Genomic DNA, 26,927 nt, shown 5'->3' with positions numbered 1-26,927 from the left:
TTTCTATAATTAGTGTTCCCTGGACTTTAGCAATATAGTCCACTGAATGTTAGACACTTTATTATAGGCTATAAACTTCATTATTTACACAATGGTAAAAGTTAGGAATGGAATGAAAATAAAGAAAAAGTTTTTTCTTTCTTTCTTTCTTTCTTTCTTTCTTTCTTTCTTTCTTTCTTTCTTTCTTTCTTTCTTCTGATAATGTTATTTATTGATATGTTAATTTTATATTTTTTAAGTAATCTTAACTCGTCTGTTATCAATTGTCTGATTAAATATTTTGTAAGTTTTTCATTTGAGAAATTGTCTTTCTATTCACCTTTATGTTCAATTGATTTTCTGAATTTTTGCATGGTCCATTTGATGCCAATGTCAAATTGATGTCAAATTGTTCCTCTCAATCAATCCACAAATATCAGATATCATTTATTTGAATAAATGTCTGTCACTGTCTGTTTAAAGAAACTCTAGACCCCGCCCACTACAGTGAGAGACACGCCCTGCGCCGTCATGTGGGAGGAGCCATGCGAACAGGACCAGCCCCTTTCTAACAAAACACAACGCCGAGCGTCTTCTCAGTATCAAAGGCGATTATCAATAACATAGATCGACTCCGGGGCTCAAAACGGAGAAAGGTAATTTTATTTTTTCTATAATAATCCCTCAGTGTGATTAAAAATGCAGTGACTTTGTGAGCGAAAGCACATGGATCATGCATTCGCGTCTTTAGCAGTGCTAACAATCACGGCATTATTATCGACGTTTATCTAAGGTAAGTTAGTGAGGGATTGTCCTTGTATTCAACCCCGAAATACACCGCATTCATGTTAGTCATGTATTAACCTCCATAGAATGAAATATAGGTAATTGCATGCTGTTCTGCGGCTCGCGCGTGCCAGTAGCCATGCACGCTGCCAGAAAATATGGTTCATGGTCATGTGAAATAAAAGCCAAACTGCATTTAAATGTGTACTTTCACGTGGCACCCAGCCTCGTGCGTTGTCGTTAGTTGTGACGATCGTTTTACTGCGCAGATGACCTGTAATCATAATATTATGTAGGCCATATAGGTGGATACCCGTCTTTGTCTCGAGCCGCGAGTCATTCCTATAACTCAGCCAGCTGTTGGTTTGATTCCAGACACTGATTCCCAGGACTGGCCAACTGTTGTCCTTATGTGGCCAGAAATGACTCTCAAAGACCACAGTTTCAATCTTAATTCTTAAACTGCCCAAGTTTATGTGTTTATTGGGCTGCTATGACATGTACAGTGAATCCTATGAGTCCTGTCAAGAACAACCAACCCCAAGTCCCTTTTCACCACTTAATCAAAGCAAATGAAAACAGTTATGTTATCTTTACATATTGACATTGTTTATGACTTGTAAGCACATTTATGTTGATTATCATCATAACTGTAATCCAAAATCAGTCTCACATTCATTAAAATTCATAAACATGAAAGTATTTCTAGATTAAAACAGCATCAAGTATTGGTTTAACGGTAATACAGTCAAAACAATCTAATGAATGTGATTTGCAATGTGAATTTTGATGGAAAACATGGCTATTTGTCATCAAAGTATAAAAGATCTAAACTTTGTATGTCATCACACCATTTAAAGAAAAAGATTATTAGGACATTAATTGTTATTTGTTTACTTTGCATTAAGACTCATTTTAATTATTTAATAGTTTAGTCATGCTGTTGTTGCACCAACCTTAGTTTGAATATCTAAATAGATGCAGCCATTTACAGTAAAGATACACCTGAGAATTTGGTGATGTGATATAAATTTGGGGGAAGATCATGAAAATACTGGCACAATGCAAGAAATCTTAATGGTCACAAATTACATAATTTTCAGGTGTTTCTTTTGATTCTGGATTGAATGTAATTGTTTGTTATTCTTTTAGTGTTTTAGTAACTCAATTCATTCTTTGTAAATGCAAAATATGCCGCTCCTTACATATTGAAGCTGAAATTGGCATTGAAATCCGTTTTGCATATACAGTGACAATGCAGAATGATATTATGTCCTAGAACTAGAACACAAACATGGGCATTGCCAAAAATTTGCATTGGGATGGGCCATTGGGTTGCATGGTAAATGATTGTGCAGCAGTGCAATGTGATAATTCAAAAAGTCCACTTTTGTTTATTTGTTTTGTATTTGCTAGCACCCATTCCTGGCTTGCAGACACATCAGCAAACTGTGTAACCGCTGCTGAGCTGTCCTTTTCTAAATGATGTGGCACTTTTCTGTGCATCAGCTTATGTTAAGATCACTTTGCCAAGCTGTGCTTCCTTTTGCAATCCTCCCTAAATCCATTATTGCAGTTGAGGAGGATTTTGATAATCTTTTTTGGGGAGCATTTAATTTTTATGATTTATACTCAGTCAACCAGCAACACATTGGTATTACCCTATTGGATGCTTACGTGACCACTTCCATTCTCAGCAGTTTATGAGGAGGTCTTTACCACTCTGATTAATTCTGATGTATTCAGATTGGTTGAACTAAACTGGATGGCAGAATCCAAATCACCAAAGGAGGTCTCAACGTAGTCTTTTTTCGTTTTCCTCTCTCTCCCTGTAACTCTTTCACATGTTCTGTTTTTCCTCTTTCTCCTCCTCCTCCGCTCTCCGATCTTTGCAGAACATGGACCAGGAGGGAATCGCATGAGATGGCATGTACTTGATGTGCTGCATCACTATTGAAGGTGAGTGGGACTGTCAGCTTTTTGAAATCTAGTACAGCCTGCATTTGAGGACTCGCATCACTATGTACTTGAAGCATGCTGTGAACATTCTAGTGTTGCCTAATTATAGTGATTTAACCTACTTTTCAGCTTGTTTTGTCAATTTGTTCTTTTTTGTATCGTTCTGGTATTTCTGGCATGGTGAAATGTTGCTTCTTACAAAGGTTTTGTTGGAAACTTTTCTTGTTTAAAGTTGTGCTTGTGTGTTTATCCTAAAAAATTGAACAGGAATGCATTGTATTCGTTGAATGCACACGGCTTCGTTCTAGGTGATAGAGCATTTTCTTCCTATGCTCCTAAGCTTTGGAATTCTCTCCCGGCCGACATCAGGGAAGCAAACATTAGTGACTTTTAAATCTCTTCTCAAAACATTCTATTTTAGGATTGCTTTTAGTTGATTATTCATTTTATTCATGTATTTTTTAATGATGATTATTATTCATGTATCATAATCATTTATTATTATTATTGTATGACTTGGCATTAAAGGAATAGTTCATTGGCTGTCAGCCTCTGAAGTCAAATATCCCTTTTTGCATGAAGCACAGACTAGAATATAAGGGAGAGTTCACCCAAAAATAAATTCTTTTCTCACCCTCATGTTGTTCCAATCCAGTATGAGTTTCTACTTCTGTAGAACATAATATATTCTGAGAAATGTCTCAGTTTTGGTTACCATTGATTACCGTTTTATGGTAAGTCGCTTTGGATAAAGGCGTCTGCTAAATGAGTAAATGTAAATGGAGAAAAAAATCAGTGTGGTTTCCAACATTCTTCAAAATGTCAACTTTTATGTACCACAAAAGAAAGTCATACAGGTTTGGATGGTGAATAAATGATGACCAGTCACAGCAGGTTTGACTTTCTGTGAATAATGACTTCAACTTAGGTTGGTTTCTCATGCAAAGCTTACGCTGGTGTATTTTATGATTCTTTAATGGTGTTTTTGGTTCTTTTTGGAGCTTGACAGCAGTGTTCACTATTTTAAATTACCGTAAAATTACCAGAATGACTTTACCGGTAAATACACAAATATGCTGTCACACAAGCGTTCTGGCTTTTTACCGGTAAGAGGCCATCAGCACCAAAATACCGCTAAATTCTGTGATGTCAGTCATCTGATATGTTCTTTAAATGCTGCGCCGTTGTCTTTGTCCACCGGCATGAGGAGAAGCACTTTAGTTTACTATACATTTTTTGACGTCTGAGTGACAGGCATAAGGGATGATCAAACAGAATGCGTTTTTGCTCTTAAAAACACGAGACTAGTATAATAGTATATTAGACTAATAGTATCCAACTGCAGAGCCAAACGCTGATGAATGGAAAAGAAGGCTGGGTCTCGAGCGTGACACGTTTAAAAAGCTGTGAGACGTGGCGCAACGGTCATGGATGAACATGTTCCGCATGTTTAAATAGGAAAACTATTAAAAAGCTTTCTGTAAACAGCACAGAGTAATCACCTCATCTCCATAAGAACTTTGATTGGCCCAAAGAAGACTTCTTACCTCAGCGTGTTCTGACTTTGTACGTGCCCACACCGGTAATCTTCATTCCGCGTTCGCACAGAGCATCATACCAGTAGGCTTAAGTGTTACAACTTCCCTTACTGGTAAATTGCCAGAACTGATTTACGGGTGTTTTGGAAAAGGTCCTGTTCACACATGATCTCTTACCGGTAATTTTCCAGTAAAGACTGTATGTGTGAAAGGGGCTAATAGACATAGATGTAGTTTTATTCATTCTATGCCTATGGGACATTTGAGACTATAATCATGAAAATGCATTTCAAAGTCATTTGTTTTAGCCCTAAATCAGTCGTGGCCTAATGGTTAGAGAGTCAGACTGGTAACCCGAAGGCTGTGGGTTTGATTCTTAATACCAGCAGGAAATGACTCGAGCAAGGCACTAACCTTCAATCGCTCCCCTGGGCCGCAGTGAATGGCTGCACACTGCTCTGGGTGTGTGTGTGTCCACGGTTTGCAGTGTGTGTGTGTTCACTACTCACTGCTCCTAATGTGTGTGCACTAACTTGGATTTGTTAAATGCAGGGGACAAATTACCACCGTATGAGTTACCACACTATACTTGGCCTTCATGTCACTGGTCACTAAATTATCACATACAAATCAAAAATTTGTTATTTAATGTGTTATCTAACAAGTTTTTCTTCAACTTTTTGCAGCTGTGTAAGTAGACAATAGACTTGTTCCAGGATGGAGGCCTCCATCATACTGCCTGTGCTGAAGAAGAAGCTGGCCTTTCTGTCAGGTAAAGACTAGTAACATTATTTTAATATTTTAATTAATTAAATGAAAAACAAGTCATCAAATAGTTTAGAGTAGCTTGGCAAAAAGTATCACAATATTACAGAAATGCATTTGCTGCAGGCATCTCTCCTCTCTAGGATGTGATGTGAATACTTTATTCATGTTTCATGATTAGATTTGACTAACACTGAGCCAGAAATAAGCTGCTATCCAATAAAATGGACAGTGTTTGGTGAATATTTGAAACCCTTCACTTCTTGCTTTCTTGTTTGCTTTAATGGAAGTGAAAGATTGTGTCTCAGGCAGAAACATCTTCATCTTAATATAATGTAGTCAGAGATCATTATATGATCTGTTATTACTTTCGGCTAAATCTCAGTGAACTTGAACACTATATTCTAAAATGATAGGCTATATTAGGTTTTTGCTGTTCAAATTTTCCTCAAAGTGTTAGTAAGCCATTTTTGGGCCAAATAATTGGTATTTTTATTTTATTTTATTAGTTATTTACTACTACTTGACACTAGTTGGACTTTCACTCATGTGTCCACATATTATTTTATATGCCTTCTAGAACTCAGTATATACAGAGTATGAGGCTGTTTTGTCCATTATCATATGCTGAAGGTTGTATGTCTGCTGGATGACACTTGTCAACAATGGATGTCAGCAAGAACATTGGCAAAATGGGGTCATATAATCTTAGTTTCGTTTTTATTTTGTTACCATTAGATCTGCGGACATCACTGGGTTTTAATTTGAGGTATAAAAACCTGATGATACCACATATGTGACCCTGGATCACAAAACCAGTCTTAAGTCGCATGGGTATATTTGTGGCAATAGCCAACAAAACATTGTATGGGTCAAAATAATCGATTTTTCTTTTATGCCAAAAATCATTAGGATATTAAGTAAAGATCATGATCCATGAAGATATTTTGTAAATTTCCCACCTTAAATATATAAAACATTCATTTACATTAGTGGATGCAGCACAATCGCCAATAGAAATGGACAACTTTAAAGGTGATTTTTCTCAATATTTCGAAAGTTGTATCTCGGCCAAATATTGTCCTGTCCTAACAAACCATACATCAATGGAAAGATTATGTATTCAGCTTTCAGATGATGTATAAATCTCAATTTAAAAAAAAATTACCCATAAGACTGGTTTTGTGGTCCAGGGTCACATATTGAAACTTAAGTTGCCTGTCATTTTCAATAAAGTGTATGTTAATAAAGTCAATAAAGTGTATGTTAAATGAATAAATGTAGTAATGAAACAAACTACCATTCAAAAGTATGTAGTCTTTCAAAACAAATGAATACTTTCATTCAACAAGGAAGCATTAAATTGATCAAAATTGACAGTAAAGACTTTAACATTGTTACAAAAAAATTCTATTTAAAAAATCTATATGAATATGAACTTTCTGTTCAAAGAATCCTTAAAAAAATTATCATAGTTTCCCCAAAAATATTAAGAAGTACAACTGATTTCAACATTGATAATAATAATAATAATAATTGTTTCTTGAGCAGCAAGTCAGCATATCAGAATGATTTCTGAAAGATCATGTGCCACTGAAGACTGGAGTAATGATGCTGAAAATTTAAATTGTAATAATATTTCACAATACTGTTGTTTATACTGTATTTTTGATCAAATAAATGCAGGCTGGGTGAGCATAAGAGACTTATTTCAAAAACATTTAAAAATCCAACTGACCCCAAACTTTTGAACGTTAGTATACAGTATAAATTTATTGGAGTAAAAAAAAAAAAACCCCGGTGAGAGACGATGGGTACACCCGCCCAGATCAGCAGCGATCAATGGGATGGTGTCGCAGCCAGATCTCCCTCAACTCCGAACTTACAGAGCGCGCAGCGGGTTTATATACGGCAGACACGACCCGTGTTTCTCTTCAACGGTGACTGAAAATTCAAGCTGTGATTTTTCACGTTGGATATACTCGCGCGATCAAATATAGATGTGTTAAACACGATAAGAACACAAATTCTACGTTTATTCGTTAAAACAGTCGGTATTTCCCACAATGCTTCCCTATTGGCGTACGTCACGATTACTAAGCGCTGCTATTGGCGGACATAATGTTTACGTCACGATTATTAAGTATGTAAGGCGAACAGAACCAAGAAACGCGTGAAATTTGACCGCGTCAACACTGCATTTTTTACGTGTTTCTTTTGTATGTGTAGACGCGCACATGATTCTGGTCGTGTTAAGGCGTCAGTTGTCGTCGCGTTACTTTAGTACGTGTAAAGACGCACAGTTTTACCATGTTAAAACGACCAATTTGAACGTGTTTCTCAACGCGCGCATTCTGGCCATGTTCGAACTTGTCATATTTTTTTTAAAAGCAGACCTACCTTTAGATTTACCCACATATTAATCCTTTAGTTTATTGTGGCCTTGTTTTACTGATATCTTAAGTGCTAGAGTAAATTAATAAATGTTACATTGTAAATTAAGTAAATGCGTTCCATATTATAAATGATAATTTATTGATATGGGTTATTAAATGTTTGTTTTAAGTTATTGGCCTATCATTTTCAAAAGTATATAACTTACACAGCATAGGCTATATTTATAACTGAACACACACACACACACACACACACACACACACACACACACACACACACACACACACACACACACACACACACACACACATATAACTTTATTCACTTTCACATAATAATGTTTTTGTAATTTGGTGCTCAACCCAAAACCTTTTATTATCTTCTTTTTTTTTTTGTCAGAGCTGTTGTGTAAACAAATTAAAATAAGTCAAATAAGACAGCAGGTTAAACTATATGTCCTTAGAACAAGAGTAAAGTGTCTGTTTTATCGGTAAAAGCCAATAGCAAACTGGATACAAACAAACTATTAAATAATAATCTGGAAATATTAAATAATATCCTGGCTCTTCCCAGCTTTGTAATGGCATTGAATAGTGTCTGAGATTTTGAATAGTGTCTGAGATTTTGAAGCGCCAAAAAGTTCCTCCATCCATCATAAAAGTAAGCCATACCACTCCAGTGGGTTAATAAATGCCTTCTGAAGTGAAGCGATGGGTTTTTATAAGAAAAATATCCATATTTAAAACTTTATAAACTAGAATCACTGGCAACGGCCGTACGCACGATCACAAGAGAGTCGCGCTCCAACAGAAGGGTGACCTCTGACCCGATGTATGAAGTAGCTTAAGCTTAATTTAGTCCTAATTTTTAAGTCGCTTTGGACAAAAGCGTCTGCTAAATGACTAAATGTAATGTAAAAATGTAATTGGATTAGCGGTGAAAATCACGAATGCAAATGGTCATAGTAATATAGTATAGTAGGCCTAATTGCATGGGATGCAGTTCTAATGTTGTGCTAATTGCATGGGATCACGGTCAAAATCCCCAATATATCACACCAGAAATCATGTAATTGAAGCAAACTATGAATAATTATTATATTATTGTAGTCTTTTCTCTCTGTTTTGCATGCGTCATCATAATCATTATTGTTATTATTATTTTATTTTTTTTGGCTCTTGTCACAGTGTATTCTAGGCAACACCAATAGGTATTTATATCATGTAACACAAAATAAACGTTTTTTTCTTCATGATACAGGGCATACTGAGGTGTTCTCTGATGAACTGATTATTTTTCTATAATTTTGTGTGTCTCAACAATTTTTTTTATCAAGGTCTTTGCACAAAAATTGGAAAATGAAAGCTTCTAGGAAAGGAATTACTGAAACATTTGATGCTTGGTGTCCTTGAAATGGCGCATGTTCCCATGAAATAGTCTGAATTAATTACAGTTTGCAATGTCACGAGGCTCTACTCCTCCAAAAGGCTTTTTGTATAACCTCAGTACTGTTTTTGTCAGTCTTTTCCTTGAAGCCTCACACTCTTACACTGTTTTTCCATTCCTACATCATATTTCACTTTGTGCTGCTGGATTTTCTGCATATTTCCTGACTCGGCCCATTTGGTTTTCCAGGAGGCAAGGACAGGCGCAGTGGTTTGATCCTGACCATCCCACTATGTACCGAACAAACCAGCATGGAGGAGCTCAGCGCCACTCTGGACTACCTACTGAGTATTCCTAGGTAAAAACACAGCTCTGTTGCAAAGGCCGTACATCAAGCACATGTCAAAAGTATTGAGAGCAGAAATTAAACATTAATCTGATCATTGTAATTATAATGCACACTGTTACGGTATTCACACATGAAATAGAAAGTGGCCATAATTCATGGTCAGACTGTGGTTACAAGTTTTATACTTTTATTGATTTCTCCAGACCTTTCAAGGTCTTTTAGGCTCCAAGGCACTGGAAAGAATTTGCTGTATGTTTCTGTTAGTTTGTCCATTTTACATTTGTGTCTAAAAAAATAAATGATTAAACGGATAGTTATGATAAGCCATGTTCAAAATCGCTAGATAAAAATACACAGTTTGTAACCATGCATTGTTGCTTGACAGTCACAAACTATGTTACTTGACAGAATAATTTGTATTACAAATCCATTCCTAATTTTTACCATAGAAAAATGGGGTTTATGTACTTGGTGTGGGCTTGTGCCTAAGAACACTTAATTTGCCATGGTAAAAATCAAGAAAAACATATTTCTTCTGGTTTATTGCTTTAATCTGAGTCTGTATGAAAGAGATAATCATACCCTGAGCTGCAGCGGTCAATTGAGTTTTGACTGTTAAAGTCTGACAGTCGTGCCTCACATGAGTGCTGGCAGTAAGACCATCACTTGTTCTGTAATCCCTTTTATTTTTCAATGCTTTCATAGTGACCTTCTCCAAATTATTTTTCTACTGACATTTTAGAGGCATTTTACAGGGTGAGTTGGCTGTTCTTTTCCCCAAAGAATGAAAAGAAATGTTATTCAGGCCTACAAACCAAAATAGTAACTGTATGATTGAATACATGTTTCTTGGAATCTGTGAGTCATTGCAGCTCACACAAGCTTAGTTTATTCATTTTAAAATGCCACCACAGAAAAAACAAATTAGTCCGTTTAACGATACCGCCACAGTGGAGTCGTTGTAATTGATTCATTGTATCTAGGTACTGACAACATGTATTGGCCTATCATTTGTGTTATGCAACCGAATAAATGTCATGTTTTTCTGTTGTATCTCTGCAGCGAGAAGTGCAAAGCTCGAGGTTTCACCGTCATCGTCGATGGCAGGAAGTCTCAGTGGAATATAGTGAAGACTGTTGTTCTGATGTTGCAGGTAGGATAAGAGACTTTTATTTTATTTGCCCACTTTTGGATTTTGTTCAAATTGGCAGAAAGCAACAAAGGAAACATTATGTGAAACATATGTCTGCTCTTGTTTATTTGACATCTGGTGCTTACTTTTCCATTAATGAACCCATTAATATTTGTGGTGATTATTTAATAAGCACTTAACTCCCCTGTAATACAGCTCACTTCTTAAGGAATACCTGTAAATAATGAGATTTCAGTGCTATTATCAGAAGACAATGCTGTTCGCGTGTTGGCGGCCTTCCCTGGTTTTGTAGAGCGTGCTGTTGGAAGTCATTCACTTTGAGCTTTGTTGAACTGAATGGACGCTTGTTCTGCCCTGTTATTTTCCCCTGTTTATGGGACACAGCACTGAATTGCTGCTTTAAATACAGGCTGCTAGATTTTTCTTTTGCATTACGACTTATTCTGCGTTACATTAAAGTCCCAAAATGCAAGTCCGTTCACTCTGTGGCGATCTTGGCAATCTTTTGACTCAGTGGACACTGGACAGCTATTTTCTAGGCAATAACAATAAAATTTGATACAAGTGGCATCATAAATTTTGCCAAAATTGTGCTAAAAAACACTTTTTCAGGCAGTACCAGCTAAGAAAAACAGGTGGTTGGCTCTTTTAATTAAAAGGTAGGATGTCCTTGTATTGAGCGTTTCAATTTCTGAGTAGTCTCCTTAAGAATGTCTCCTTGAAATTAGTGATGCTGGTGTATGATGTTGCACAAAACATGGCGACACCAAAAAAATCAGCAAGAATAATACATTTTTAAATGTATTAGAATAGAAAACAATTAATTTTTAATTGTAATAATATATCACAATATTACCACTTTTACTTGATTTAAAATCAAATAAATACAGCCTTGGTGAGCAAAAGAAGCTTCTTTCAAAAACATTTAAAAAAATGTTGCTGAACCCCAAACTTTTGAACAGTAGTGTTTTACAGATCAGTTACTAGGAGGCAATCACTTGCAGTTTTGCACTTGCAATTTTGTTTCCTTACAATTATATCGTCTTCTGCGCTTCGGGCAATGACATGCCTTTATGTTTGCAAGTAGGAGATACTGAGTAAGACTAGATTCTCTGAAGGAAATAGCTGCTTAAAGGCAGCATAAAAATATGTTTTGCTTCGGGCTTGGGATGAATCGTTTTGTTGTATTCCTTGTTTGTAAGTCGCTTTTGAATTTTTTGCTAATGATATTTGTGAAGAGCAACAATGTTTGAGAAAAATCAATACCCTATTACTTACATCTGACTTTGAATGGAACACAGTATAGGCTATATGACTGTTATTATAAATTGCAGTATTGTTTCGCCAAAGAAAGCTGAATTGGTTGTAGTTGGTTATTAAAGTGGTTGTAGTTGTACCTTGTAGATTTGTGTAGTTTTGCACATTCTATCAGTGGAGGAGATGGTGAAGCCTCTCTGTTATTGTTGCTTGACGTGTCCTCTGGATGATCTGCAGTTTTTAGTTATGAGTGAGTCCATTGTACATTTGCAGTGTGCAGATAACTTCATTTCAACAGCTTTAAACATAGGACTTAAAATAGAATCAAGTGCTTGTATCTCTCAGCCTTTTCTCACTTTAAGAGCCTTAGGAGTAATGACAGGAGTTTGTTCTGAAATCAAACTGTCCTTCAGACCAGTAGGTACAATAACATTGATCAGCTGATTTTAAAGGGTTGATCTGTCGATTATGTTAATTAAACTGAAAGGATTCTGTGACCTTGGTCCCCTTTATATCTGACTATCAATGATTGATCCATCGCTATTCTTCAATAAAAAGAGTGATCTTATTCGTAAATGTAAGTGGTGTGTGGGTGTGTGTGTCATGGTTTTTGGATGACTTAAACAGCTGGATTGTGAACTCTGATATTTTTCTTCTAGAATGTGATCCCAGCTGAGGTCTCTCTTGTGTGTGTGGTGAAACCTGATGAATTCTGGGACAAAAAAGTGACCCATTTCTGCTTCTGGAAGGAGAAGGACAGGCTTGGCTTTGAGGTAAGTGTACTAGAGATCTTTTGTTTTAGTGGACAAAGAGCTCAATTTTGACATAACTATTTTTGACATTAGGGTTGGGAATGATTACACAAGTACTTAGAAGTGACAGCAGTGATCAAACATGAAAATGTAGTATTTGTGCTTTTCATTTTGTGAATGATTGCAGTGGCCCACTGGGTAGTATCTAGTGCTCTGATTGATTAGAGTTAGGTTAAGTCCATTTTATTTGTATATTAACTAGCACAATACGTATTGTTCTTAGCAGCTTTACAGGAAATGGTTCCTTTAAAAAAAGGACTACATTGCCGTGTGTATGGTGTGGGAGTGGCATAGGTTAGTTCTCATGATGAACGAGAAAGGTTGTCGTGTTTGCTCATTACAGCAGCTCAAAAGTGTTGTTTGCATTTTCCCCACAATGCGGTCAGAACTGGAGTTTGACTACCAACACATGGAAAATATGACTGTAACAATATTTAATATGTAATGTAACAACACGCAGAGCGTGCATGAGAGTTAAACTTCACGCTGAGTTTAACAAAATTTCACGCTGAGTTTTACCAACTCGCAACGTGGATCACAGTTCATATCTGGACTGAAGCAAGCTTCCTGCTCCAAACATGAACCAGCACCGTGTATGCTCACATATTTCATCATGTCGTCTTCAAATGAAAAATGTGCAAATAAGGCCACTGATACAGCCTGATCATTAACACGATAACACAAATTATTCTGATACACAGAAAATCCTTCAGTATAAAAAAAAAATTTTGTCAATGGCTTTTATTTTGTTCAACCTAAATGGACTGTTTAGAAAGGTTCCACTGCAAGTGTTTTCCATACGTCATACCACGGCTTCATTGTTTTACTCTTGGTGTAGCTGCACATAATACAATCACACACGACAGTGTATTTAATTAGGGACACCCGAAGGATGTCATGCGTGTAAGTAGGTAATTTGCTGTGAATAATGAAACTCCATATACAGAAGTTGTGCATCTTCATTTACAAAGGTTTGGGGCTTCACGGTAAGACAGTGCTTTTGTTATTGACACTCATGCAATGGCTTAATTTCTCTTTCATTTGTCAGGTCACAAAGAGAGCGGTGCTGCGAGTAAAATAAGGTTTTCAGGGCTGTTTTAGGGCTTTAAAGGACATGGAGCACATCTGGGCTTGTCTGAATGAATTCTTCTGGAAAACTGGCATCATGAAGGTTGTTTCTTTCTTTGCTTTCAATTAGAGATGCACTGATCGACAGGCCAGGGACCGGAATCAGCCAATATTCCACATGATCGGCACGGACCGATAACCAGCTGGTCAGTCTCACGTCTTACCGATTCCGAGCAAGGCTGTTTTATTGCCAGCGGCACAGGCAATAACGTCAGTTGCATGTTCTCGCTCTCTTCTCTCCGACGCTCGCAAAAACACATGACCTTCTCTCAATCACTAGTCTCATTCGCTCTGGTTAAACAGTGCTTGTATTGCGCATAATTTTACTCATTCCAGCAGGTTTGTGCGCACAAAAGCCGCCCCTCAGTCTCAAGCAGCTTGTGAGTCGCAAGTACCAAAATGAGTGGCTTACTGCGCTTAAATGGTAAAATACACACAAAATGATGTCAAAATGCCCGTCTTGGCAAGTATTCAGTTAAACAGTTAATTTTGGAAACGAATTAATTGAGAAAAATAAGTAGTAGGCTATATTGGATCCGTGCATAAGCTCTTAAAGTGACAGCAGTCTAATATTCCTGCTGCTGTCTGTCATGTTAATAAAAGAACAAAAGATAAAGAGAAAATCACTCTCTGCTCTTGACTGAATATCTTTTGTAACTAATTGTAAGCATTTATCTGTATTTAATTTTTACAATGAAGACTGTCCAGTGTTATTTCACATTTTATTTGACAAATCCACTATCGGTCGATCTCTAAACTCAATCCTAGCTGAATATATAGATTGCCTAAATTCACTTGTAGAATCATGTTTTCTCTTTGTTTTTTGTATGTGGTTTATTTAAGAATTATTTATTCTGGAAAAATTGTCTTATTGATATTAGTAAAATTTTAAGCATGAGGTAAGTGTTTAAATTGCTACACAAGAGAGTGTTTCATATGGGTTGGTTTGGTTCCTTCACTTTCTTGAATCTCTCCATTTCATCATCTCTCCTGTAATATCATACATTAGAGCAGACTGCAGTGTTTCCTTGTAATTGGGCCATGAAGAAAATGGGTGAAGTTGGCAGGTGGTTGTGTTTACATTGAATGAGCAGCCCTCCAGCATTCACTTCAGGAGCCATATGTGAACATAACCGTAACATGATCATGCAGATGCGCACTACAGTATGCAGTCATGCACAGTATGTGTGCTGATGAAGCCTGGCCTCGAACCGCATGCTCATTTGTCTGGCTGTCTTGCTTATGCCCTCTCTGGGCATTAACCAATAATGCCATGTTGCCTGGCAACCATCACATGGATCCAGCCAAGAGCCGAATGACGGGTTTAGAAGGACAGTTGGACCACTGTCTCCTAAATAGAAACCTCTGTATGTGTATGTTTGTTGGGGTCATTGTGTTGTTTGTGCCGTGATCTGGGCCAGCAGTCCCCTCTAGCTGCCTACAACTAGCAGATGGCACAGTTTTGGCTGAATGGAGGTCAGTGTATCAGCATTAGGAAGTGTGGAGGCTTGAACACGGAGACTAGTGAAAACAGTCATTACCATACTCTTGACCTACTTGAAGATCCATACTTGAATGGGGGTTTTGTATCTGCATGCAATCGCTGAGATGCACGAGGACCGTGCGCTCTGCATTAATCATTCTGTCCAAGAACCTCTTCATCACTGATGCTTGGCCTGACGTTAGTGAGCATATGGGAATGAAAAGACCCGGAGGCCTTATTAAATAAGTGGATTCTCTTTCACTGCCACTTAGGGTCCATTGGACCGTCTGTTGCAGGGCTGCACTTTTTTTTACTCTTATAGACCTTATTCAGAGCAGCGCCATGACAGGTATGAAAGCGAGGCTGTGATTTGATAGACTTACTGTGTTTTCAATGGCATCCGCTGTATAGAGCTCCTAGATCACTCATGATTTTCCACAGCTCATATTTTCTGAATGATGGTGATGACTGTGTTGACAGCCATTGCTTGTTGAACATTTCATACAGATGTAAATATAAGTATAACCTTGTATTTTTTAATTTTTTTGGGATGATTTGCTTAAAGTAATTTTAAATGCAGATATGTACAGTATATCGGGCACCTTGCTCTGTAAATACTAAAAAATATTTTATTTTATTCCGTTTGGCTCACGCTGCTTTGTGCAGATGCGTTCAGTTTTTAATTGTAGTGTCTGTTCTCTAACTAAACTAAATTATTTTTATTACTATATGGGTAAGTGATGCAGCGGTGGACAAGTGATGTAACTAAGCACAGCATTTTTTTTTTCAATTGTACCATATATTGTGTTTAAATACTTGCAAGGTAACCAGAATGCAAGCTGCTTTGAGGGAACTGTATTGATCAGAGAGCTTTAGCAGACACTGTTTAATTTCCTCCAGCTAACCTTGTAGATGTGAGGGCACAGCTGGCACCAGTCCATGCTGATGCGTTCCTGCTTCAGCACCAGGCTTGCGTTCAGGGTCACTGGAGGATTTCAAAGAGCGCACATTACTTTGATTAAATACACATCAGATTAAAAGTTTGGTTAGCAGATGGTTTTAAAAAGAGTTGTTCACCCTAAAATTAAAATACTGTCATTTATTTACCCACATGTCATCATAAACTTGTATGTTTTTGTTTTTGCTATCACAATTTATAGTGACCACAGATGTCAAGGCCCAAATTGGCTTCTGAAATCATACAATAGCTTTGTGTGATCTCCACACTCTGTCCGGTTAGAATAAATGCAGGTGTCAATGAGAAAAGAGTCAAAAAGTTAGAAAAAGGATGTGCAAATTCTAAATCTAAGTTAGGCTCTGGTGCAGGACAAAAAAGATAACGATAAAATAAGCTACCGATCAGACACGATGAAGGCACTTCATCATCACGAGCCAGAAGAAGACCTGATCGGTCGAAACGCTGCACTGTTTATAATAAATATTTATATATTGAATGGAGCTGTAATTTCAGTGTGCGGATATCTTTTCTTTTTGTCAATGAGAACAGAAACATGAATGAGATTTGAGAGATGCAGTGTAGGGGAAGATAATTAGTGAATAGCTTTAGTTTCAGATTAATTCAAAGGCCACGTTTAGACTGCCAACCAAAATGTGTTTGTTTTTTGTGTTTTTTGCAAATCCAGATTTTATCCAGATGCAGATTTATCTCAGTCTGGATGCTCAAATCGGATTTCAAACTGTCTTTTGCATCATTTTGCCATAAGATTGACAAAAGATTACAGCATTTTCCTGTGCAACGTAGGATTTCTGCACCGCAACTCGACAGGGTGCTTATTTGGAAAGCGAGATGATGCACGTCCATTTTTCCTGCATCTGTTTTGGAAACCTCGTCACTTACGTGGGTATGACCATGTTGTTACCAAAGCAACCCATTGAGATTGGTTGGTTATGTCTGGAAACGCAAGTCTTATTTGATCACTTGCAATTAATCGTGCGGACAGTCTGCCTGAAAATATCTAATTTGAGAAAAAATCCAATTTGCCTGCAGTTTGAATATAGCCAAATAGATATTGCAGAAATAGTATTGACTATTTTTCAGGGTGCTCTGGCCCTTCCCCTCCCCAGCCCCAGCATACTGATGACATGAGATGTGACAGCATTTTTGTTTTGAGTGAACATTTCCTTTTAAGGCTTCTAAGGAAGGTGTTAGGTTTGTTTTTAGTGAATTTTATTTATTTATTTTTCTTTTCCCCCTCATGCCCTCCATCTCGGAATTTGCAATGATATCATGACAGAAGGAGATAAGATGAAATCCAGTTCAAAAGCTTTTATGCTCAAGCTGCATTTTAGTATCTGCCACAGAAACTTCATGGCCCAAAACAAGGCTTTTAGATTCAAGAACACCCGTTAGAGAGAGTTTGTGAAACTGACATGAAACAAACCTGGCTTTTTTTCCCCCTTAAATTGTCCTCGGCAGACAGCCACGCAGTGGAGGCAGACACGCCTCTTACATCCTGTGAGTAATGTACCCCAGATATTATGAATCCAAAATATTTTTCTTCATCTCCTCTTTGGTGACACAGGCTGGAACTGTTTGCAGTGAGGCCTTGTCCCTCTGTTCCGTGTGTTGACTCAGCTGAACATATTTGTAAAGACAGCTGTTCTCTCTCTCTCTTCCTGTCCACACACCAAAGTGCAGTGAGGAGGGGTGTCATTTTTGTATTGAGACTGCTTACATTAAGCGCAGACATAGGAATGATAAACATTTACATGTAAAGTATACCATAAATCAATGTGTGTATAATGTTACAGAATATTTTTTACGCGGCTTGGCAGCTTTAAACAGGTTTGTTTTGCATTAACGACCAGCCGATTGTATATTTATTCCTCTTATTACTTGGCTACATAACAATTAAGTAAATAAATAAATAGACATGAAATATTGATTTGAGCTGAAGTATTTGATTATCTGTGGAAGAAAACGCTGAGTGGTATGAGGAACATCAGTCTCTGACAAGGTTTTATTTTGTCTAAGGAAAATATAGTTTATTCATCATTATACAGAATTTATGTAGTAGTAGTTCTGGCACAACGTGAGATAAATTGTTCAAATCTTCATTACACTAATCATGTTTAAATATTTGGCTATTTAAACCTTTTTTTTTATCATGTTAATTTTCACAAAGATGACAGGCAACACTATATAAAAATCTTCGCCTGGTGTTCTTCGATAGAAACAGTTTTGGGTAATGAGTGTGATTGACATTATGTGACCCAGCGGAAGGTCTGCTTCACCTGCAGAGTTTGCCCTGTATGCCTTCAAATATCAAATAAATTATTCACAGATTTTAACCTTGCATGACATTTGACTGCTGCAGAATCTATTAAACGATTTCAGGTTATGCTACATTATGCGCACAGATGCCTGTTTAGTTGGTTAATGGTTACATTAGTAAATGGTGCACTTTCCCCTCTGTTACAACAAATAATTCTCGAATGGGTGGGTTTTATTTTCTTGTCTTTTACATTCGCAGAACAGATATTGGAAAAGGTCCTTGGTCATCCCTGAGAGTAAATGTTCTGTGTTTCAGGTGATTCTGGTGTCTGCTAATAAACTCACACGCTACATAGAGCCATGCCAACTTACAGATGAATTTGGCGGGAGTCTGGTTTACGATCATTTGGACTGGGTCAACAAACGATTGGTGAGTACCAAATTTCTTTATTTATTGGTAGACTACAATAATTCAGAGATGTTGTGGCTAGTCTGAGTGATGTACCTTGCTGGCGATATAAAACGAAGCAAAATTGTAAATATCAGGGGTTTATTTTAGCATTCTTTTCTTGTGGTTTTCTAAAGGCAGTGTCATTAGTCTACTTTAGTTCATTTCTAGGAATAAAACTGTCTGTTTCAATGAATTGACTCGTAGTAGCTCTGATTCCACACTTGTTTATAGGGTTGTCACGGTACCAATACCAGTACAATTTCATGGTACTCTGTACCAGTTTCGGTTACAGCAAAAACTGTTGGAACTATTTTACCATTTTATTTCACTGTTTGAAATATTAATATTTTAAATTAAGTTAATATTAATTCAATTTAATTAGTTTACTATTTATTTAGCCCTCAAAAGTTTTATAAGTAAACATTGTTTATAAAAAGATCAAGTGGAAAATTAGTAATAAAATGGAAGGACAAAAAACACATACACATTACATAGAGCAAGTGACCGGTCTATTAGTTTGCATTTACAGTATACTAATACTTAATGCACAACTATTTTGACATACAGTATCATATTGTTTTGTCACATCTGTTGCTATGGATACATCACTGTCAATCTTTGCAGTTTCGGATTCGATCGCGCATTTAAAAACAGTTGTGAATCCAGAAACTTTGCAGTGTACTGAGCAGCATGAAAAACAATACTTTTATTCAAATTATATATGGGCTATAAACAGAAAGCGTGCAAAGAGCACTCCCTTTATAATCACTGAAGCTGTCAATCTCTAAAGTTCAGAGCTTGACTGAGATCTACACACCTGCAAAGACTGAAAAGCAGTGTTGAGCGGATTCTGACACGTTGTAAATAGAAACCTTTGTTGCTCTTCACAGAGTGCTTACACATATGGCGCTTTTCCACTGCATGGTACGGATCGGCTCGGTACGGTTCGACTCGGCGCGGAACGGTTCGGCTCGCTTCGCTTTTCCACTGCGTGGTACGACTCGGCTCGGTACGGCACGGTTCGGTTCGCTTTAGCTCGGATGCTTTTCCACTGCAGTTAGTACCGCTTCAAAGTGGGTGGGACTGATCGTTATAGTTGCCGTCTCTACTGCCATTACATCATCATATTAAATGCGAATTTTCCATTCCGTGTTTCCCCATCCACTCCTCGGCAACCAACGAGAAGACTGTCTGCACCTCGTCCACTGACCACGATTCAGCTTTTCTTTCTTTTTTATTTTTTTTTATTTTTTTTTAATCAAATACTTTTAAAGCAGGTGCTACAGCGTTGGCTGTTGTTTACTGGCTATTTAAATCTAGCGGGTTTAGTGTCTCGTGTCGTAAATACAATGACGCTGGTAGTGATGATTCTGTCTGACCAATCAGTGATCTGCAGTGTTTTCACGTCACATTTTAGTATCGGTACGGTACGCTTGGAACCTCAACAGAGGTGGTACCATTTAAAGCGAGCCGAAGCGAGCCGTACCGTACCGTACCATGCAGTGGAAATGTGCCATAAGTGGGCCGTACCGAACCGAGCCGTACTGTACCATGCAGTGGAAAAGCGCCAAAGCGTGCCGTACCGAACCGAGCCGTACCGTACCATGCAGTGGAAAAGCGCCAAAGCGTGCCGTGCCGAACCGAGCCGTACCGTACCATGCAGTGGAAAAGCGCCAATACACACAGGAGCGATTGAAAGTAGCTTCTATCAGCATGTACTGAATATGATGGTATCGTCACTTTTTTAAATTTTTTTTAAGCTGCAGTCCGTAACACTTTTTTTTGTTAATTTAAATAATAAGCAAGTACATCATAAATCCATTTTCCAAACCGTGTTTTTGTCTTATCCTGAATCACTACGGTACATCTATAATAAGTGTTTATATTCAGACTATTCAGACTGGTTCGGGTTGGCACCACTGCGGAGTAGCCCAGTACCTGCTTGACTCGCCATAGAAAAAAAGAAAAGAGATTGTAGCTCCGGCTACAGTGTTCTTCTGCAATACACCTTAAAAGTTACGGAGTGCAGCGTTAAAGGGATAGTTCACCCAAAAATGAAAATGCTGTCATCATTTACTCTTCCTCAAGTTGTTCCAAACCTGTATTACTTTCTTTCTTCTGCTGAACACAAAAGAAGATATTTTGAAGAAAGTCGGTAACCAAACGACTGATGGACCCCATTGACTTCCATAGTAGGAAAAAAAAATACTATGGAAGTCAGTGGGGACCAGCAACTGTTTAATTACCAACCTTCTTTAAAATATCTTCTTTTGTGTTCAGCAGAAGAAAGAAAGTCATACAGGTTTGGAACAACTTGAGGAAGAGTAAATGATGACAGCATTTTCATTTTTGGGTGAACTATCCCTTTAAGTAAAAAAGTTTCGATATTTTGACAACCCTACTTGTTTACATTATCATTAAAAATGTTCACTGATATATTTCATATATTATGTTTTAGAAACAATAAATTTATCTAAATATTCCTCTTTTTTTACTATGAATTGTTGTATCGGTGAATAGAAATTCACATTTAAAATATTATATTGTCTACTTGACAGTAGTGGTTGTTTAGCTGAAACTAGTATGCATTTAGTAACATTTATGTATTATTTTATGTACTTTCGTCATTCTTTTTTAAAATATTTGTATTAATCTTTTATTTATTTATTACATTTTTTGGTCAGTTTTAGTAAGTGTTGTACTTAAACTTTTATTTCAGTTAGTTGCCAAAGCAACATTTCTAATTTTCGTTTAAATTAAAATTTGTTTCCCATCTAACTTGTATTTTATTTTACTTCGGGTTTTATTTTAATTAACAAAAACAATAAATAGTTTCAGTTTGTTAATAATAACAACACTGTTTGAAATTGTGATCCTGCTTCTGTGCAAATACAGAAATATTGAGATGGGTATTGAATATCATTGAATGGCTGAAAAATATTTAACATATATATTTAATATAATATTTAATATAACTGATATTGAATTTAAATTGAAAATTAAATTTTAAAAACTCTATCAATTTAACTGCAGGTCTTATTTGCCATTTATCCCTCATTTAGGTCTTTGAAAAATTCACAAAGGAATCCACATCCCTTCTGGATGAACTTATCGTCATCAATGAAAATGAGAAAGGAAGCCAGGCAGAGAAGGACAGGTATTTTATGTCTCATCTCCAGGCATGAGCTCCTAATTATGTCTGCGGTTTCAGGGTCCTCTGTTTTTCTATTAACTATTAGCTATTCTTAAAGGGGTAATTTAAAATGCTTTTGAAAGGCACTGAACAATCAAATACACACCGCAATCAATGAGTTTGTTTCATTAAATGGTCATAATTTTATATAAATTGCTCAACAACAACATATTGTTACAATCATAGGTCTTCAGAGAGCAACATCCTGCCTTCATTTGACCCTGAAACGGTCCTTCAGACTGGTGAGTGCTGATCTGTGCTGGCTGTGTTCACATGCATCTAGGCATTGCTTTGAAATTGCAAAACTGCAAAACTTTTAGATGTTTCTGAAATGGTTTGGGTCCATTTGAAAACAAGTTGCAAAAGCAGATTTTGGTTTGGGGATTTGAACTGCTATGCTGTATCTAGCTTGTGATGTCAATGGTGAAGCTGTTTTTCCAGCTGGCCTGTGACTCCATTCAGTTTTATTGGTTGGGTAGAGCTAAGAACTTGGCTTTTGTGCTGTTTAGCACTCTAAAGTGATTTCACAGCTTTTGTGTTTGAAGCTAAAGCTGGTTTGTAAAGTGAGTTGACTCTACCCTGATCAGTATGTCCCTCACATCATACCCTGCGCTAAAGAATGGCTTCATCAGTTTAGTGATGATGTGCCCCATGCAGTGGTGGATAAAGTACCTGAAAGCCACACTTGAGTAAAAGTATGTAAATAGATGGTAACAATCGTGACATTAATCGTTTGGGTCGGACTTGCGTGGGTTTTTGTCACATTGCTTTAACCGCTTGAGGTACTAATAATGTTAGCATCCTCTCAGCCTCAACTGCAAACATACTGCTGTTCTCCACTAATGCAGCATCTAGTCAACAAACTTTACTTCATAATGAAATGAAAACATGTACTGTAATGTAGACTGCAATCTTCCGACTTAATTTTTTTGTAAGTAACGAATATGCTTTGGGGAAATGTATTGGAGTAAAAGTATACATTTTATTTAGGAAATGTACTGGAGTACAAGTAGAAAAAAGTAAAAGTTGACTGAAATATAAAAACTCAAGTAAATTACAGATTCTCCCCCAAAAAATTCGAGTACTGTAACAAAGTATTAATAGCTCATTACATTACACCACTGGCCCCATGTAAGTGATTTTGCTATGAATAAACTGTAACAAGCAGGGTTGTGCACCATTCATAATTGAACTGAGAATGCCTTTTAAATGCCTTAAATTTCAACTTGCATTGTTTCGAAGTAGAATTGGTGATCGGTGCATCTCAAATATACACTACTAAAATATTTGTAGACTTTTGTCCTCAACATGCTTCCATTTTGGCCTGTTTTGTTGCTGTTTTGGGCTAATTCAGTTCATCCTTGTTTCTGTTTTGCAACTTCAATTCAAGTGCCAATGTAACATCCTGTAGGCCCCATTTAATTCATATTCACACTAATGAGTTGAAAGGCAACCAATTATCAATGAATTCTGAATTTTGCCTAACCTTGGTTAGAGGCACAAATTAAAACACAGCAATGGCACAAATTTGAGTCTGTCACTTTGTTGTGCTTAAATTAGTTGGAATACTGCCTTAATGTATTCATAATATATTAAGTAAATCCGTATTCCTTTTGTAGTAGAGCACTTGACAGATGAGAAAATTTGCCATCACATTTGCATTCATTGCTTTCTTTCTGCTTGACATGTGAAACACTTTACTACAGTTTACTGCGTTCCCTTTTCAAGGTATTTCAAGGCCTTGGTTTTTCTGTCATAAATGTTTATTTGCCCTGCTGTCTGCCTCTTTCACAGGGCATGAGTTGCTCTCTGAGCTCCAGCAGAGGCGTTTCAATGGCTCTGAGGGTGGAGGAAGTGGCACAGCCTGGTCACCCATGGACGATGAGCTGCTGGCTCAGCCTCAGGTGATGAAGCTCCTGGACTCTCTGAGGGAGCAGTACACAAAGTATCAGGAAGTTTGCAGACAGCGCAGCAAACGCTCCCAGCTAGAGGAAATCCAGACCAAAGTCATGCAGGTAAAACAGCAATAAAATGAAAAATCACTTCCAGATAGTCAGGTTGTGTTTAAGATATGTCCTTCCGGCATTCCTGTTTCATAAGGGAGGTCATAGCCTTGTGTTTATTTCATGTCTTTGCACCGTCTTCTTTCACAAACCCACCACACGATGTTGTGGAGTGTGAGGGAGTTTCATTGTCATCTGTGAACCATTTTGCTTTATTTCTATATCTAAATGCCACCAAGGTTTGAAAGAGAAGACATTGTACTCTTAGTTCAGACTTTGGCTGGGCTTCGATATTATAGTGAATCAGCAGTCTTTAGTCTACAAATAGAAGTTTTTGGTGGATCTCTACACCATACAATGAGTTTTTCCACAGAAAAGATTTGTCATATAATTTTCTGTGCTGCGCTGTATTCTTGGAAGGCTTACAAAACACACTCCCACCAAATTCCCTCTGAGAATCCGATTACTATAGAGAATCACTGTTAGAGAGCATGGCTGTGGCGGTGCAATCATACATCTATATATTGTGCTTTTGCTTTCTTTTTTTCACTACATTGATATTAATTGATTCATATTCTTGTATAAAAAAATTACAATCATCTCTTCAAGAAATTGGGGTCAGTCATTTTTTTTTTTTAAATAAGTCTTATTTGAATGCATGATAAAAATTTAAATCAAATTCAAATTTAAATAAATCCTGTTCTTTTGAACTCTGTTCATCAAAGAATCCTGAAAAAATATATCACGGTTTCCACACAAATAATTTCTTAGTTTAATGTAATGAAGAATGTCTAAAAATTCTGGAAATCACCAAGGTTGATGCCAAGATCAGAAGTTGTGTATCCTATGAAAGTCTCCCAAAACCACTCCTGTCAGATGAGATACAGTGTCTGTTTCCATGGTGGTCAGGATATTGGGAGGTGCACATCTTGTGTGTTGGAAAAGGAGTTTGGCCTAGTTCTTACCTTCTGTGAAAAATTGTGCAGGGAAGGGGGGATCGTCTGTAATCCACAGTGCCTGAAGCAATTACAAACAGGAAGCCTTGCAAACTAAGCAGCGATTCTTAAAAAGTTCAGGCACATCAGCATTAGACAAATTAATGACTTTCTTCACAAAGCAGGTTCTCTTGCTGCAGTTCCAGACTTTTCATTTGCTCCCCTAGTTCATTGAACAACAGAAATTAAATGAATTTTTCTGCCATTTCAGTTTTAATTCCCATTTTTAACTCTTAGCTATCAAATTGAGACTGAACTTCCAAGTTAATTAATTGGTTAGTTCACCCATAAATGAAAATTGTTGTAGTTTTTTTCACCTTCATGTTGTTCCAAACCTGTATCCTTTTCTTTCTGTTCAAAACAAAAGGATGAATTTTGAAAAATCTTTACAAAGAGCTTTGAAAAACACCATAAACGCAGTAAATATTATACTATATTTGTGTGAGTAAACAGACTGGAATTTAGGTGCAGCTCTGAGATCTCATTTTGATCTAACATTGATGTTCATTCAAAATCTGACAGCCAAAGGATTGTGCAGCCCTCGAGACCTACAACCTACATTTGTCTTTTTGTAAACAAGTACATATCTAATTAATTAAATCTTTAATTTGAGCTCTCATCGACCTGATCCTGTCATTTAGTTAATTAGATTTGCTCTTTGTTCCTCCTGATTTATTTCCGATTAGAGTCTGCTCGGTAGCTCGGGGGTCAAATGTGGTAGTGCTTCACTAATTAAAGGTTTCTTTGTCTGTGTTTATGTGTCTTGTGTGTGAGCAGGTTGTGAATTGGCTGGAGGGTCCTGGCACAGAGCAGCTCCGCACGCAGTGGGGGATTGGAGACTCCATTCGCGCGTCTCAGGCCTTGCAACAGAAGCATGAGGAGATCGAGAGTCAACACAGTGTAAGTACAGCTGTCATCTCTGGCTTGTGTATGTGGTTTTTGTGGAATGTATAGCCCCTCTGAAATGCAAATGGGGAATTTTCAATATGGGTCTGTTATATACAAGGACATAACGGATTGACCAAATCAGTTATGATCAAAAATTTACACAAAATAGCATGAAAGTCATGTTCTGAAGTCGTATAATAGCTTTGTGTGAGGAACATACTATAATGTATGGTTCTTATTCACTAATAATCTTCTCTATTTCTCTTTTTTTTTTGTTTTTTTTTTGAGCAATTAAAATAACTGATGCCGCTGGATCAGTCAGCGAGTTGACCTCAAGAACTGTACCAGTTTGCTAATTGTTATTTTTGAGTCGGTTCGTGTCAATAAACCAGTCTGCAAATAAGACTGAATCAATTCACAAATCATAAATAAATTATGTTCAGTTCAGCAACTAACTCAGTCTGGTCACAAATTAACAGCATGTGGAAGTGAAGATTATCGGTGTATACATTTATTTTATTTATTTTTTGCATTTTGGAGCTTAACTGCTATGTTCAATGGTTGTAACATGTTTGTTACTTTTGTAACACTTTACTTATAAGGTGTCATTTGTTAAAGTTAGTTAACAAGAACGAACACTGAATACTTCAATCTATGGCCATCTTTACTAATAAATTAAGATCAAAAGTAGAATCGGTTAACATTAGTTAATGCGCTGTGAACATGAAACAAAAATTGTACTAACTAAGAAAGGTTAATTAATGCGGTAAAAATATACTGCTTATTTGTTAGTTCATGTTAATGTATTAACTAATGTTAAAGGGTTAGTTAACCCAAAAATGAAGATTCTGTCATTAATTACTCACCCTCATGTTGTTCCAAACCCGTAAGACTTTTGTTCATCTTCGGAACACAAATGAAGATCTTTGCTACTCAACTACCTCATTGGTTCTTACAGAAGCTCAAACGTGCTGCTTGACACAAGAATGAATCACATTGGTTCTTGCAGAAGCTCAAACATGCGGAGTAACACGAGAATGAACCTCATTGATTCTCGCATGTCAAGCGAACATGCTTGAGGTTCCGTTTACCACAACTGATGTGTGAGGTGCTGAATGTTTATATGGGAATTTAAAGCCTAAATTCAATCGGTTTATGATATAAAGCGAT

General features: G+C 37.0%; 1 protein-coding gene across 1 annotated transcript in view; it reads left to right on the top strand.

The window, feature by feature from the left end:
• Positions 1–509: 509 nt before the first annotated feature.
• The window catches only part of sestd1 (SEC14 and spectrin domains 1), a 36,868-nt gene continuing 10,450 nt past the window's right edge, over positions 510–26,927 (top strand). Inside the window, exons 1-11 of the mRNA XM_082176678.1 lie at positions 510–635; positions 2,661–2,724; positions 4,949–5,034; positions 9,060–9,168; positions 10,222–10,312; positions 12,229–12,342; positions 18,544–18,657; positions 21,741–21,835; positions 22,058–22,113; positions 23,666–23,886; positions 25,647–25,769. Coding sequence (XP_082032804.1) covers positions 4,980–5,034; positions 9,060–9,168; positions 10,222–10,312; positions 12,229–12,342; positions 18,544–18,657; positions 21,741–21,835; positions 22,058–22,113; positions 23,666–23,886; positions 25,647–25,769 — 978 coding nt within the window. The 5' untranslated portion in view covers positions 510–635; positions 2,661–2,724; positions 4,949–4,979. The remainder of the gene's footprint in view (positions 636–2,660; positions 2,725–4,948; positions 5,035–9,059; positions 9,169–10,221; positions 10,313–12,228; positions 12,343–18,543; positions 18,658–21,740; positions 21,836–22,057; positions 22,114–23,665; positions 23,887–25,646; positions 25,770–26,927) is intronic.

This window comes from Leuciscus leuciscus (assembly GCF_965113295.1).
Source record: "Leuciscus leuciscus genome assembly, chromosome: 7".
Classification (NCBI taxonomy): domain Eukaryota; kingdom Metazoa; phylum Chordata; class Actinopteri; order Cypriniformes; family Leuciscidae; genus Leuciscus; species Leuciscus leuciscus.
The sequence above is the reverse complement of the archived record's forward strand: the minus strand, read 5'-3'. Positions and strand labels throughout refer to the sequence as shown.